At 39.8% G+C, this 15,743-nt stretch overlaps 2 protein-coding genes across 4 annotated transcripts in view; one reads left to right on the top strand and one right to left on the bottom strand.

Moving 5' to 3' along the window:
• Window positions 1–5,996: 5,996 nt before the first annotated feature.
• LOC129726129 (ribosomal L1 domain-containing protein CG13096-like) lies at window positions 5,997–7,933 on the bottom strand. Its single transcript, XM_055682787.1, has 4 exons — window positions 7,510–7,933; window positions 7,348–7,452; window positions 7,058–7,287; window positions 5,997–7,002 (listed from the first exon to the last, which is right to left on the bottom strand). Exons 1-4 carry the CDS (start codon window positions 7,822–7,824, stop codon window positions 6,096–6,098), a joined length of 1,557 nt encoding a protein of 518 aa, XP_055538762.1. The 5' UTR covers window positions 7,825–7,933; the 3' UTR covers window positions 5,997–6,095.
• A 2,795-nt stretch (window positions 7,934–10,728) lies between these two features.
• LOC129726127 (protein draper) overlaps window positions 10,729–15,743 on the top strand; it is a 106,108-nt gene continuing 101,093 nt past the window's right edge. For all 3 annotated transcript variants that reach the window (XM_055682785.1, XM_055682782.1, XM_055682783.1), the window contains exon 1: window positions 10,729–11,425. The gene's annotated coding sequence lies outside the window, so the exon portion shown is untranslated. The remainder of the gene's footprint in view (window positions 11,426–15,743) is intronic.

The raw sequence follows: 15,743 nt of genomic DNA, 5'->3' as shown, positions 1-15,743 counted from the left end.
CGTCAGTCACTTAGAATAAGAATTTCACCAGCAACAAGGAACAATTCGCTCCAGCAGCGGAGTTAATTATTGTGATGTGTATATAAAGCTACAGGTTAATTTTCGACTAGTTTTAGTTCGATTTTACCTTTTAAACGGTTCATCGATTCCGATTACATAATGTACGCAATTGTATTCTCCCTATTGATTGGTATTGCTTTTGCTGTGGCAGAATACACTCCAGTGACGTTAAATATTGATAAGAATTTACTGCTTTCTTCGGTATACGATGCTATTAAAGGTAATCATGGAGATCCAACCCGGATCGATCCTAACGACTACAGAAACAAAAGAAACATCAATTATTACGGGTACGACGACTACAAAAATGATGAGTAAGTCGTGCTTAACTTGAGTTAAAATGAGGTTGAAACGTGTCCTATGTCATCCTTCAGCTATGGCGAGGTAATAACGCATCCGGTTGCAGTGAAACAGCAATGCAAACCTGAACCACCAGCCGTTCAGAGCATTTCCATATCGGATCACAATTGGTCCAATGTTGGCACATCGATGGCCTATGCTGTGAAGCATCTGGTGACTATTTTGACGCTGATCGCTGTTCCGGTTCTACTACTGAAGGCCTTCATATTTCCGCTTAAAATTCTAATGGGTCTCAAATCGATGGCCTTCGCGAACACCGTACTGCTGGGAACGTTACTTCTGAAATATCTAACAAGGCCACATCGACGCAACGGTGATGACGATGACGACGACGACGGGAACGACAATAGCAACGGTAACGGAAACGGTTTCAATGGCATTGGCACTGAGCTGGAAAATCGGTTTTACTACCCCATCAAGACGGAAGATTTGGAAAATCTGGACGAGGGAGAAATTAAAACTATACTAAAATTTATCAGGATGAAAAATAAAAAGTGGTGAAAAGCGAAAAGAACACGCACTTGCCATGGAGTTGTCGGATTGATGAGTGATTTTTCGTTCGATAACCCCGACTAATTGTACGCTTTTCTTGAGCGATAATTGTTTTGACCGAATTCCGATTTTCTTTTCTTTTGATGTTTATTTCTGCTGAAAACACTTTCACGGGATGAATTGGTTAACGTGTTTCATCTTTTTTTGTGAAACTTAGCAAACGGGTGAATAATAAAATCGTTCCCAATGAATTGAATGAAAGCAGTTCGCTTGTTTTCGAAGTTGAAAGTACATATAATACGTGATCGCAAAGTGAAAATTTAAAATATCTTTAACAATATAACAATATGTATTTGATTGAACAAGCCAGTTCACCACGAATTAAAAATAAATTTGACCCACCTTAATTTACTTTATTGACTGGAGGTGAATTGCTGGAAAGCAGGAAATTGATATCTACACTATTTTAAACTCCAAGATGGCGATATTCGGTTTCTAAGAAACAGCACGTAGGTCAAATCCCATCCAATATATTTTCGGAACCGGAACAGTAGCTAGCAACCCCAAACTTAATTTTGAAATCCAAGATGGTGACTTCTGTTTTCTGGAAACAAAATAATCTAATACCACCAAATGTGGGTATTTCCGGATTCGTATTTCCAGAGACCGACCATCTGATGCCGTTTTCATTCCAATACGGTGACATCCGATTCCTGGCAAACAGCGTAAGATTGTCAAATACCATCCAATATAAATATTTAGAAGAGCTGGATAATACCCAGATACTGTTTGTGTTGTTTCGTGGTCAACTTGAGTGTACCCTTATGTTACCCCCTGGCCCGGTATGGTATCTTTAGGGTTCGTGATAGAACACTACCTTGTATTACATGTACTTTGTCGACTGTTCTAATATAGATGTGAATATTTATAGACCTTGCGCAGGACATGACAGGTGTATCAGTGAGGCGAGAAGACTGGCAACCGGGTGTGGGAACAGGAGTAAGAAAAGGAAGAGCATGGAGTGAATCGATCAGGAGTAGAAAGCCTATAGAAAAGAGAGACGCCATGACACTCACTTCCATTAAGCTCACACCAAAACGGCTGGAAGGCCTTTAAAGTTTCGAAAGTTTTGACGCAAAGTATTGCAATCAAGTTGCGATGAAAAAAGGGACTTGCTAGTTTACGGAACAACTTGTATGCAAGTACAATTTAAAAAAAAGAATTGTTAATGTTTTTCGAATCCCAGCTCTCGAGGTACGATGCTGGCCTAACAAGTCATTCATCGTAGGTTCGAGTCTAGACTCGGGAGAGACTGTTAGTGTTAGTAAAATCGTAGCGCTAGCCCCGCAATTGTCCTGTACACTTAACGGTTGGCTGCGAAGTCTGTGTATAGTAAACAGAAGGTCAAGTTCCGAATCGGAATGTGACTCTAACACATATCAAATTTAAACATGTTTGATATACGCTTTACTGTCATACGGTTTCATTCCTGTTACGTGAGATGTGTTTGGGTCCCTAAACGTATAATATTGAAAAAGTCACGAAAAATAACATCGCGAAGCTTATTTTGGCGGGGTAACCCGCCGTTTTGGTGTGACAGTTACCATAACGGTGAGTTCTACGTCTTCTCTCTATCCTATAGGCTGACTAGTGTATGTTGTAGTGACATATTTCGCGCGGAGTGAGCTGCGGTATGAAAAAAAGAGAAAGACGTTCTTTCACATACACACATCAACATTTCTCAGCCAGAGCGCAGCGCAGACACGGTTCAAGCACGGCGCAGTGTGAATGCATGAAAAGTCCCGGACGAGCCCGGTCCCGGAACGGAAGCAGTGGGAATAGCCCTTAAATGTGTTGAGATTTCGCTCTTACCGCTACAAATCTTGGGCATTGAAAAATTACATGCTCCGAAGATTCTTCAACACCTTCATATACCGCGGAAAAAGGAGTCATTTTTACTTGGGTGAAACTTTGCATAGATGTTTTTATGGGCAAAAGATGCCATTTTGTGCTTTATGTTTATTTCTTTGGAACACGACTCATTTTTGAAAAGCTATTGAAGAATGCTATTTCGGAGAGATATTGATGATTACAATTGTTTTTAGGGCCAAAACGGTTTATTTGATCGATATGACGTCTTCGGCAAAGTTGTAGATAACAATTTTGTCTTTCCGAAAAAATACTCTGGAAAATAATTTTTTTGTGAAAAAAAGTTAAAATAAAATTCAAAAATTAATTATTTAAAAAGATAATTTTTTGAAAATCTATTTTTTAATAAAAACATAGAAGATTACATAAACAATGAAACCGGTTCGATCATAAAAAAAATCAGGAAAAATATTATTCTTAGAAAAAAATGTGTTTTTTTTTTCACGAAAAATTATATTAAAACAGGGACACTTTTTGTGGAATTGCTCCGCTTGCTTCATTTGAAATACATTATGGAAAACATATACTTTACATGTAAACAAACAAAAAAAAGAAGACCTCGCGGGGGAATTCTATCGTTACAAAATCATTGACAGAACAGCCCCCCACGTAACTAAGCATAATATTATGTCTACGGCATATCATTAGTGTTGGTAGTTGAGCTCGTTAGAAGTCATCAGGCATAAAGGGCTATTGGAAGTTGCTGTCGAGAATACATTATGAAAAATTCGCATTTTTCTAAAAAATGGTGATTTTTACAGATGCTTTTCTCTTACCAACAGATCTAGGAATAAAATCCAAACAATACGTTTGGTAGTTCAACTTAAGAGTTTTCATTTGATATATTCAGAAAAAACGCCATAATAAATATGCGTCTGTCTGTCTGTCTGTCTGTCTGTCTGTCTGTCTGTCTGTCTGTCTGTCTGTCTGTCTGTCTGTCTGTCTGTCTGTCTGTCTGTCTGTCTGTCTGTCTGTCTGTCTGTCTGTCTGTCTGTCTGTCTGTCTGTCTGTCTGTCTGTCTGTCTGTCTGTCTGTCTGTCTGTCTGTCTGTCTGTCTGTCTGTCTGTCTGTCTGTCTGTCTGTCTGTCTGTCTGTCTGTCTGTCTGTCTGTCTGTCTGTCTGTCTGTCTGTCTGTCTGTCTGTCTGTCTGTCTGTCTGTCTGTCTGTCTGTCTGTCTGTCTGTCTGTCTGTCTGTCTGTCTGTCTGTCTGTCTGTCTGTCTGTCTGTCTGTCTGTCTGTCTGTCTGTCTGTCTGTCTGTCTGTCTGTCTGTCTGTCTGTCTGTCTGTCTGTCTGTCTGTCTGTCTGTCTGTCTGTCTGTCTGTCTGTCTGTCTGTCTGTCTGTCTGTCTGTCTGTCTGTCTGTCTGTCTGTCTGTCTGTCTGTCTGTCTGTCTGTCTGTCTGTCTGTCTGTCTGTCTGTCTGTCTGTCTGTCTGTCTGTCTGTCTGTCTGTCTGTCTGTCTGTCTGTCTGTCTGTCTGTCTGTCTGTCTGTCTGTCTGTCTGTCTGTCTGTCTGTCTGTCTGTCTGTCTGTCTGTCTGTCTGTCTGTCTGTCTGTCTGTCTGTCTGTCTGTCTGTCTGTCTGTCTGTCTGTCTGTCTGTCTGTCTGTCTGTCTGTCTGTCTGTCTGTCTGTCTGTCTGTCTGTCTGTCTGTCTGTCTGTCTGTCTGTCTGTCTGTCTGTCTGTCTGTCTGTCTGTCTGTCTGTCTGTCTGTCTGTCTGTCTGTCTGTCTGTCTGTCTGTCTGTCTGTCTGTCTGTCTGTCTGTCTGTCTGTCTGTCTGTCTGTCTGTCTGTCTGTCTGTCTGTCTGTCTGTCTGTCTGTCTGTCTGTCTGTCTGTCTGTCTGTCTGTCTGTCTGTCTGTCTGTCTGTCTGTCTGTCTGTCTGTCTGTCTGTCTGTCTGTCTGTCTGTCTGTCTGTCTGTCTGTCTGTCTGTCTGTCTGTCTGTCTGTCTGTCTGTCTGTCTGTCTGTCTGTCTGTCTGTCTGTCTGTCTGTCTGTCTGTCTGTCTGTCTGTCTGTCTGTCTGTCTGTCTGTCTGTCTGTCTGTCTGTCTGTCTGTCTGTCTGTCTGTCTGTCTGTCTGTCTGTCTGTCTGTCTGTCTGTCTGTCTGTCTGTCTGTCTGTCTGTCTGTCTGTCTGTCTGTCTGTCTGTCTGTCTGTCTGTCTGTCTGTCTGTCTGTCACATAACATTTTCAAATCCAAAAAGACGATTTCTGGTTTCTTGGAAACAACTGAAAATGACCGAGTACCACCCAAAATGAGTGTTTCCAAAATTTAGATGATGTACAGAAAAGCAATGTATTACAAGCAACGATACTGGCAATTTCTGAGGCGAGGATGTTCTTATTCCGATAAAATGAGTCATTTCAAACAAATTGTCTTTTGAGTTTGAACGTATGAAATATTCGGTCCATTTGCAGACTACAGACAAAATGTTTAAAATTAATCAAAAAAAAAATGGTCAGCTAGCTTAAAATAAAATAGTGGAATTGCTTCAACTGCTGGTAATAAGATGAAAACAGTAAAATTCATTACTTTTTAAGTAATAATTCGGAGACGAATGAATTTTAAAATTTAAAGTCTCCATTAACAAATAAAAAGAAGAAGTAATAATCTCAAATAATCTAGACGCTTTCAATCGAGAATTTCGAATAAAACATTTGTGCTGAGCTGTCGGTAGCTGTAGCTGACTGATGTTAAATAAATAAACGATAAATAATTGATTCCAAAGGCATTTGTCATTTAGATAATTTTAGTTAAAATGCTCGCACATATGCCATAGAGGAGCTCAAACAAAGACTTACCAGAGCATCATTGTACGTCATCTCATCTCTAATCATCAATGGGAACTAAAAAATTACACCAGGTTCTGTAGCTCATCAAATACCTAGGTTCGATGACTTTTCACTAGCAAAACACTTTATTTTTTACTGTAAACTGTTCTTTTGTCTTGAAAAAAAAGACAATAATGGAACAACAAATTGTAGTTTTTGCTGGATCGTAAAAAATTTGACAGGAAGGTCCATGAGAAAAATCACAGCCTGCTTCTTTTCAACAGTCACCTATATGTTAAAATCCTGTTTCAGAATGAATGTTCCATTTGGTTAACCAATAAAGTTTATTGCTGAGGACAAATTTCAAAGTAACAATCAATTCCAAATTGTTCTAGTAAACGAAATTCATTTTATTGTACAGTAATAAATGACCATGGCAAACAAAAGGCTCCATTTGAACCAATTGTTTCCCACCGGAAGTACAATTAATCGCTGTCATCTGCCAAATCGCTCTGCTCGGTATCGCTCGCTTTTTCCACCACATTTTGCATATCAACATCGTCTTCATCACCATCGCTGTGTTGCTGAGCGGCTGGCTGCTCGTGTTTCCCTTTCGTTTTCTTATTATAAGCTTTCACCTTTTTGCCGCCTTCCTGTCTATCCAATTCCTTACGTTTTTCTAGCTTGTGCCGTACCAGATTACCCGCCTGGAACTGGTATTTATTAGAAGTACTTTGCAGGAGTTGTGCGTTCATCTTCTTTTCAAACTTCTCCCGCGGGCCGGAGGCTTTCGGTACTGGTACCAGATTGGGATCGATTTTGCTTACATACAACGGAAGCGAAAGTTTAATATCGACCATCGGTTTCAAATAAATCGTACGGATGTTCTGCCACCCCCCTGGGAACTGAGTTTTCAAATTTTCGATTAATGCTTCCGCATTTTCAACGGCCTTTTCCAGTGGCGTTTTGTGAGTAGCAAACTGAATTTCGGACGTCCTACCGGTGTTAGTTTGCTTATAGGTCAACTGGCACAAAGCTTTGTCCATATTCTTCACGATTTTATCATCGTGTTCTAGTACAACTGGGGTTGGATTTTTACATCGCCGAATAAAATTGGTACCCAGGAAACCGTAAACGTGACCACTAATACGGGCATCCACTAGAAAACGATCGAATCGATGCACAAGCTTCAGCTTCATTTCATATTGCCGATAATCTTGCTTGAGCTGCTGGAAGGGAATAACCATCGTAACGTAATCGATCCCCAGCTCACGTAGTTTGTCTTCCCAATGGTTCAGTGTAGGTTCGTAGTCCTGTTTGCTGCCACGTTCCAAATCTTTAACAATTAGACAAATATCGTCTCCGTTTTTGTAGATCGGATTTGGTAGATGGCTAAAAATCAAAACAATTTTGAAATTTAAACGAAACAAAGATAAACTGGTCATACATTCTACAGTTCCGGCTCGGAACATCGGGTATTTTTACGGAGGAAATCTGCAGCGCATACTTCATGTCCTCTCCGAAAAGGTTCTTCTTCTGCTCAAAGCCGCCATCCAACGCTTTCTTGCAGGCTTTCAGCGCCGACTGAATTGTCTCTCTGGTTACCAATAGTTCAGGAACCGATGTCGGTTCGGTTTCTACTGTGGATGGTTCTTCGTCGACTTTCGTCTTTTTGGCCTGTAAACCGAGAAACGAATGTTCAAATTTCGTGATTTTTTCTGAGTATCAAATACTTACCTTTTTGTTCTTTTTCGGTTTTTTGGTAGCAGCAACTTCAGAAAGTTTCGTTTGATCGGTTTTTCCCTTAGCAGCTTTTTTAGAGATTTTCTGCGATTTCTTTACCTGCGCATCAACAAACTTGTTTAATACAAATGTAAATTTAAAAGACTAAGAACTTACTTTTATATCTGGAACTGGGGCAGCAGTCTTCTGCGCTTTATTTGCCTTAATCTTAGACTTTTCTGTAGACTTTGATGTGTCCTTTGTTGGAATATTCACAGGCGCTGACTGGACAGCAGCCACTTTCAAATTTTGCCTTTTGTTTTTCTTTTTAACCGAAAGTACCTTCTTCTCGGCAAAGGTGACCGGCAAAACGGCCGCTGCTTTGGGGGCGGATTTTTTTGCCTTCTGCTTTACTATGACCTCCGAAGACTTACTAATCGAATGCAACTTGGAGTCTTTCTTTTTTATCTTTTTATCGGTTTTAATTTTCATTTTTGAACTGCTTCAACTTATTTCACTTGAAAATAATGTGCACACACGTGTTTACTTCGTACTTTGTGCTTGCTGGGTTCTGCTAAACAATGGAGATGTGAGCCAACATTTAGAATGACATCGAGTGAAATAAAAAAATCAGAATACACTGTTAACATGAAAGCTAAAAATAATGGGTTCAGCTCGCTATACACTATCCAGATATTTAAAATTACCGAAATTCAAACTATACACACTTGAATAAAGCAGAGTTCGGGTAAATTTTACCGGAATCTAAACAGATTAATGCTCGGTATTTCCGAAAATTACCGAACAGCTTTTTAAACCACCGGCCGGCATGTCGGTAATTTTTACCTGTTTTGGTAATATTTAAAACAGAAAAGTCTGTCAAATTTAGCGAAAGAAACTGTGAAAATGTACAACACACTCCAAATTTATTGCCGGTTCTCGGTAATTTATTGCCGCCGAGAACGACACCACCGAGTGCTCAGTTCAAAACATAATGACAGCTGACACATTTTTCCGTAAATCTCGGTACGAAATATCTGAAATCCGAGATTCCAGTTGGGTTGAACCGAAGTTTACAAAAAAACGTGACAGCTGTCATTGTTTTTTGTACCGAGCACTCAGTGGTGCCGTTCTCGGTAGTAAATTACCGAACACCTCAAAAAATAAAAAAAAAGTATGGAGAAAAAATACTGGGCTCACCTATAAAAAATACCGGTGGCAGAAAAAGTAAGATAATGAATTAACCTGCCGGTACCGCCTAAACTCGAATGAATATATATTAAGATTATTACTTGGTAAAATGTCAACGACTCGTACATTTTGTTTCAGTAATTCATCATAATAACTTTCCATATTTTAATAGCTTATGTTTACACACAACAGTAATTAAAACAATCAGCAGCAGCAGCAGAAAATATTCGCATCTTGCATGGTTGCACGTATAAAAACAAGACCGACAGATTTACAATCTGGCGGTTTCACAGATTGTTCGTTACAAAGTTTTACAGATTTCGGTGAATGCAACATTAAGCAAATATTTCTGTAGAAAATGACTAAATTGAGTTGTTTAGCTATTCACGGATGTTCAATTTTATTACATTTTATTACATTTAATTACAAGAGTGTGATTTTCAGAGCAAAATGTGTTTTGTCAAAACTTTATATCATTATTCTTCGATTTTTAATTGAAGAATAAAAATTCGTTCTAAATCGCTACAATGACAGTTGGTATATGGGCGAACTGTCATTGTAGCGATTTCGAGCAGTTTTAAATCGTGATTTAAAAATCGAAGGATAACGATAGAATTTTTTTTAAATCACGTTTTACTTAGAAAATGCAGATCTTTCAGATGATATGAAAAACTGATATAGCTAAACAACCCAATTATGATAAAACTTACAGATGCTACAGAACCGTCGTTAATTTAGTGCTTTCTACCAGAAATATCGGTATTAATAAACTTTACCGATGAATTGTTGAAAAAAAATCGATTGACTAATTTTGATTAAATGTGTATAGAAAGACGTAATCCCTAATTAAGAATAAAAAAAAACTTGTTTTGACTGTGGAAACTGTCTCCAAGCAAAATTGTCTCCAAACAAAATAAAACTCTGCCGTTTCTATTTTTTAAGTGTGCGGAAAATAATTATTTTGCTTGAAGTTTTTACTTTGTTTGAAACTCGTAGCGTGTAATCAGAGTTACCATTTGCACAGATTTTTCTGTAAAATCACCGTTTTTTTTTCCCTTTTTCAAATCACAAAATCTGTGATCACAGATGATAGATATTTTTGGAAAATCACAGATTTTCTCAGATATTTCCCATAAATGCCGGAAATAACAAATTACTTACATTTGTTTTCTACAGATCAAACTCATTAATTCGAAGGTACGATTTTCCGGAAGCTCGAATAATCATCCGTGGAAAATAGTTCGACTATCCGGAGTCATTCTTTTCTCAAATTTCGAATTCGTTTACAATTCCGACATTTGCCATTTATCGATTCCATCTAGAATGCTAGTTTTTCGCGCTATATGCTGCTTAGGGCATCCTTAACAGTGCGGTACCATTTGAGTTGTTATGGCGGCTGTGTACAGCGTGGCTAATTTGCTCACTCACCCGTTTTCGCACCGGTCGTTGCTATCGTTTCAGTTTGACGTTTCATCCAGCATAAATTTTTAGCAGCGCTGTTATCGGGCTGCTAAATTTGAGAGCGCGATGCTTCCTGGAAGCTCGGCTACTATTCCTCTAGCGCGTTTAGCAGCGACCGGTACGGTGTGAAGTGATGATAGAGCGCTACCAAACGAGGTATAGAAGCGCACCGTTAAGGATGCCCTTAGTTAACTCAATGAAGTGTGCAGAGAGGTTACCTGTTTGAATCACCTCATTATGATTGAATTCACGAAATTTTGACGTTTACCGTATCTAACGTATGAATGAGTTTCTTCTGACTAAATCATGGCCACTTTCTCTGATACGCAGCTTATCTGGTCTCAATGCCAACCTGAAAAACACTTTGTTGAGAAATAAGTTCTAATGCAATTTTAAAAGCTAAATAGTTAATTCAATTTATTGGAGGGAAATTTAATGTTAATATAAAACATTTCAATCAATCTCGCTTTGTTTTTAAAAAAATATTCATATCCCAGATATGATCACAGATTTTTTTCTCTGGTCGCAGATTTTCACAGATTTTTGTCGTCAAATACAAATTTCGAAACGGCAACTCTGCGTCTAATATGGTCTTCAGGGTTCAGCTCAATTTACACAGAACCAACTGTCAAACACAAAGATGACAGCAACGATTAACCCTTAACCGCACTTGATTTTTCCAATGTACACAATACGTGAAAAGAGGCAAAAAGGAACGAAAACACTTCATTCAACCACAGTCGAGTTTCGCAGTTCGCTTCCAGAACCCGAACGAGTTGGTTGTTTTTGTTGTAGCGGTGCAGTCAGTGTTTTCATTTAAAGCTTTTTTCTGTACGGGAACAGCTCCCCTCCGTTAGGCGGATGAACTGTGTCGCATAGTCTATTCATATTGTCAGCAAAATAGTACTATGTTAGTACTATAGTATTATGTTAAGTAAAAAAAATTACACTTAATTAGCATCTGCTTACGAAGCATCAGCAAACTCGTAAGTAGTGTACAAAGAAACAGCTTGTTCAGCTTTAAAGTTTTATAAATTGTATATGTTTTGTTTGTGTGGTTTGGTGAAAGTCGCGAAAATAAAAAGGTTCAATTGCATTCGAATAAATACCGAAAAATTGCGTGTCGAAGCGCGCCCCGTGCTCATAAGGAGAAAGAAAGTTTTCACACATGTGTGAGTATACTGCCTACGTTAGTGCAAAAGTGAAGTAGTGGCGTTATATTTATAAAAAGCCGTCGCGAAACACTGCGAATGATGATGGAAGCTATGGCAGTATTGCCGCTGGCCTAGACGCGATAGAAACAACGACACGAGAAAATTATTCAATCGCTTCGTCATCGCAATTCATTGAGCAAATAAAAGGACGTGTAAATCTACTTGCGGTACCAACGTATAGAACCGTTTACCAGACTAGAGGAAACACTACGCAGAGTCGGAGAGTGGTAAGTTTTGCATAATTTAGCTATAGAACTATAAGAAATACAGCCAATTTCATTCGATGATGATTTCACAATTACCAATCTATTGACATCTGATTCAAGGTTAATATTTCTTTGCTTACGTTTTGAAACAACCAGATGCATTATTGCATTCTCGAAGAATTGAGCCGAGGTTTATTGCACCCGGCAGTAAACTAGTTCTTGTATCCGCAAAAAGGAGACAGAATTGAATGCCACACCTTTTCTGTTCACACAGTCGTCGACCCACATAATTATTTTATGGACCCCACAATAAAACGCGTTCCCTTTACAGACGACATGTTATGTTATGATACGAGAAGGCGCTTTGAAGTAAACGAAAATAAACTCAGCGGACGCTTGCTGCACCTACATAAGTACATAAGTAACTTTGAAGAATCCAGAAACATAATCAAAGCGAATAATGTGTGTTCGAATCTTCTCCCCGGGTTTTGTGTATATGTATTCAATGATACGATAATGCTGTTGGCTTCAGTGCAACAACCGGATCGAGCAGTGCTCTGTGTTCAGTTCGATGTTTTGTAAGCGACCGTCAATGTTGTCGTCGTCTTCAAGTGTTGGGGAAGCAAAAGCAACAGCGGAAAGCGTCGTTTCTCTGACTCTGAACCATTTTTGGATTCATAGTCTAGACAAATCACCGGTGTGGAGCAGGCAGGCGGGGCAAACGTCAACGGCTGATAAATTAATTGCTCTAGTTGCTTGACTTCGTTTGTGCTCTTCTAGTGTTCTGAAGGAGCATCTATTTAAAGTATACTTTATGTGGTTCTCTGCGTTACACTTGTCTTACGCAAGTCAGCATGCCGTTTGGGCAATCTTGGACAAACAAACAAATTATTGTGACCAATGATAGTATTAGTAACTATCATCGTTATAGACTATATTTGATGGTTTATATTGATTTGAACTGAATTTTCAGTATCATGAACCTTTTAAAGCAAAGAAACTATTTGACCATGCTATCAACTTTTAGACGTATACATAATCAACTTTTTAAGCAAGATAAACCGACGAACTCAATCGGATTTCAGAGCATCGACATTTCAACATTTATCGATGAGAGCCTGAAAACTGAAATTGAATTGTCATATTAGAACTCACTATACATGCGCAGTAATGATTTTTTTTTTTGACACGGCTCAAAACAAATTAATGTATTACGCAGATAATTATACCTAGTGTCTTACTTCATGAAGTATGTATCTTTTTTTTTCTTCATCTATAGTTTATTTGACACGGCACAAATACAATTCAATGTTTAACGGCGCCAATTATATCTGGTAGCTTACTTTCTAAAGTATCTTAATAACTAAAAGCAAATTTTTTTATCCTCGCTGCCGACTACGAGCTGAAACTAAATCTAACTTAAAGCTAGAATATTTTGCATTAAAAGCACAGGTTTGCTGTTTGATGGTTTTCATTGCCATAGGTAAGCAGCATATTAAATTTGTTCCGCTGCTGGGCCAAGATATTACGGACTGGCATATCGGGTTGTTTCCATCGGGCCTTGAGAGTATCGTGCGGGTCTGATTGCTATTTCCGGATCCGGGGTCTTAACGTGTTCTTGTCGTTTGGTTGGATGTAGGCGGAAGGGGATAGGACTAAACTGGGGCGTGGATGGATTTCAGGAAAACGTATATAAGGGACATGTAGGATAGGTCACGGCTCGCCAAGACATCACGAACAGGAACAGCCGGCTGCCTACCTTCGGCCTGCAGGGAAGCTATTAATCTAGTCCTGGCGTCACGGTGTAGAGGGCATGACCAAACAACGTGCTCTATGTCGTGATAACCTTCCCTACAGGCACAGATACCACTCTCCCCGAGCCCAACACGACGGAGATGCGCGTCAAATCTATAGTGATTGGACATAAGCCGGGACATCACGCAAATGAAATCCCGACCTACATCCAACCCCTTGAACCACGGGTTCGTCGACATCTTGGGGATTATGGAATGTAACCACCTTCCCAGTTCCCCCTTGGTCCAAGAATTTTGCCAACTGATGATCGTATTTTGAGGTACAAATGCGAAAAATTCATTAAAGGCAATTGGTCTTACATAAATATCACCGTTTGTTGCGCCCACCTTAGCCAAAGAGTCCGCTTTCTCATTGCCCGGTATCGAGCAGTGAGAAGGGACCCACGCTAAGGTAATCTGAGTAGGTTTTTCGGATAAAGCACTCAGATGTTCCCGTATTTTCCCCAGGAAATACGGAGAGTGCTTAACATCGATCGGAGAGCCTCAATGGAACTGAGACTGTCCGTAAAGATGAAATAATGGTCCGTGGGCAGTTTTTCGATAATCCCTAGGGTGTACTTAATTGCAGCCAATTCTGCGACGTAAACAGAAGCAGGATTATCGAGCTTATGGGAGACGGTTAAATTGTTATTGAAGATACCGAAGCCAGTGGACCCATCAAGAAGTGATCCGTCAGTGTAGTACATATTGTCGCAGTTGATGTTTCGATATTTATTGGAAAAAATTTTAGGGATCTGCTGCACGCGTAAATGATCCGGGATTCCACGAGTTTCTTCTATCATGGATGTATCGAAAAACACAGTAGAATCAGAAGTATTTGATAAGTCGACACGATTTGGAATATTCGAAGAAGGGTTAATATTTTGGGACATGTGATTGAAATACAATGTCATAAAACGGGTTTGAGAATTAAATTCGATTAACCTTTCAAAATTTTCAATCACGGGACGGTTCAAGACCTCACATTTGATTAGAATACGAGAAAACAGGCTCCAGAAGCGGTTTTTCAATGGTAGTACTCCAGCTAAGACCTCCAAACTCATCGTATGGGTCGACTGCATGCAACCCAAGGCGATACGCAAACAACGATATTGTATTCGCTCCAGTTTGATCAAATGTGTGTTTGCTGCGGAGCGGAAGCAGAAACACCCGTACTCAATAACAGACAGTATCGTTGTTTGGTAATGCCTTATAAGGTCTCCTGGGTGGGCTCCCCACCATTGTCCGGTTATTGTACGAAGAAAATTCACTCTTTGTTGACATTTTTTCATCAGATACCTCACGTGACAACCCCAGGTGCTTTTAGAGTCGAACCAGACACCAAGATATTTGTGTACCAAAACCTGAGAAATCGTTTTACCCATTAATTGTGTTTGAAGCTGAGCAGGTTCATGCTTCCTAGAAAAAACTACTATCTCAGTCTTCTCCGGAGAGAATTCGATACCTAGCTGTAAAGCCCAAGCAGACAAATTGTCCAAGGTATCTTGCAATGGTCCTTGCAATTCGGCAGCTTTGGCTCCTGTAACAGAGATTACACTGTCGTCTGCAAGTTGTCTTATCGTGCATGAATTTGCCAGACATTCGTCGATGTCATTTACATAAAAGTTGTAAAGAAGGGGGCTTAAACATGAGCCCTGGGGAAGACCCATGTAGCTAATGCGAAAAGTTGCCAAATCGCCGTGCGTAAAATGCATGTGCTTTTCGGACAACAAATTGTGCAAAAAATTGTTCAAAATTGGAGAAAATCCTTGTCGGTGAAGTTTACCCGAAAAAATGTCAATAGAAACGGAATCAAAAGCCCCCTTAATGTCCAAGAACGCAGACGCCATTTGTTCTTTGCGAGCATGCGCCAGCTGAATATCTGTTGAAAGCAACGCAAGACAATCATTCGTCCCTTTGGCACGGCGGAAGTCAAATTGAGTATCTGATAGTAGACCATTTGATTCGACCCAATGGTCTAAACGACGGAGTATCATTTTTTCCATCAATTTCCGGATACAGGATAGCATTGCAATCGGCCTATAAGAGTTGTGGTCAGAAGCTGGTTTTCCCGGTTTTTGGATGGCGATCACCTTCACTTGCCTCCAATCCTGCGGTACAATGTTTTGCTCCAGGAACTTATTGAACAAGTTCAACAAGCGCCTCTTGGCATTGCCGGGTAGATTCTTCAACAAGTTGAATTTGATTCTATCTAACCCAGGCGCGTTATTGTTACAGGACAGGAGGGCAACTGAAAATTCTGCCAGCGTAAAAGGTGATTCTATCGCGTCGTGGCCCGGAGACGCATCGCGAACAATGTTTTGCTCAGGAACAGAGTCCGGACATACTTTCCTGGCAAAATCAAATATCCACCGACTTGAAGACTCCTCGCTTTCGTTGACCGTTACGCGATTCCGCATTCTTCGGGCTGTGTTCCAAAGAGTGCTCATCGATGTCTCCCTCGACGTCTCGTTCACGAACCGACGCCAATATCCACGTTTCTTTGCTTTAGCCAAACTTTTAAGCTTGGTATCAAGCTCCGAATA

Source organism: Wyeomyia smithii, chromosome 2, assembly GCF_029784165.1.
Source record: "Wyeomyia smithii strain HCP4-BCI-WySm-NY-G18 chromosome 2, ASM2978416v1, whole genome shotgun sequence".
Classification (NCBI taxonomy): Eukaryota; Metazoa; Arthropoda; class Insecta; order Diptera; family Culicidae; genus Wyeomyia; species Wyeomyia smithii.
The sequence above is the reverse complement of the archived record's forward strand: the minus strand, read 5'-3'. Positions and strand labels throughout refer to the sequence as shown.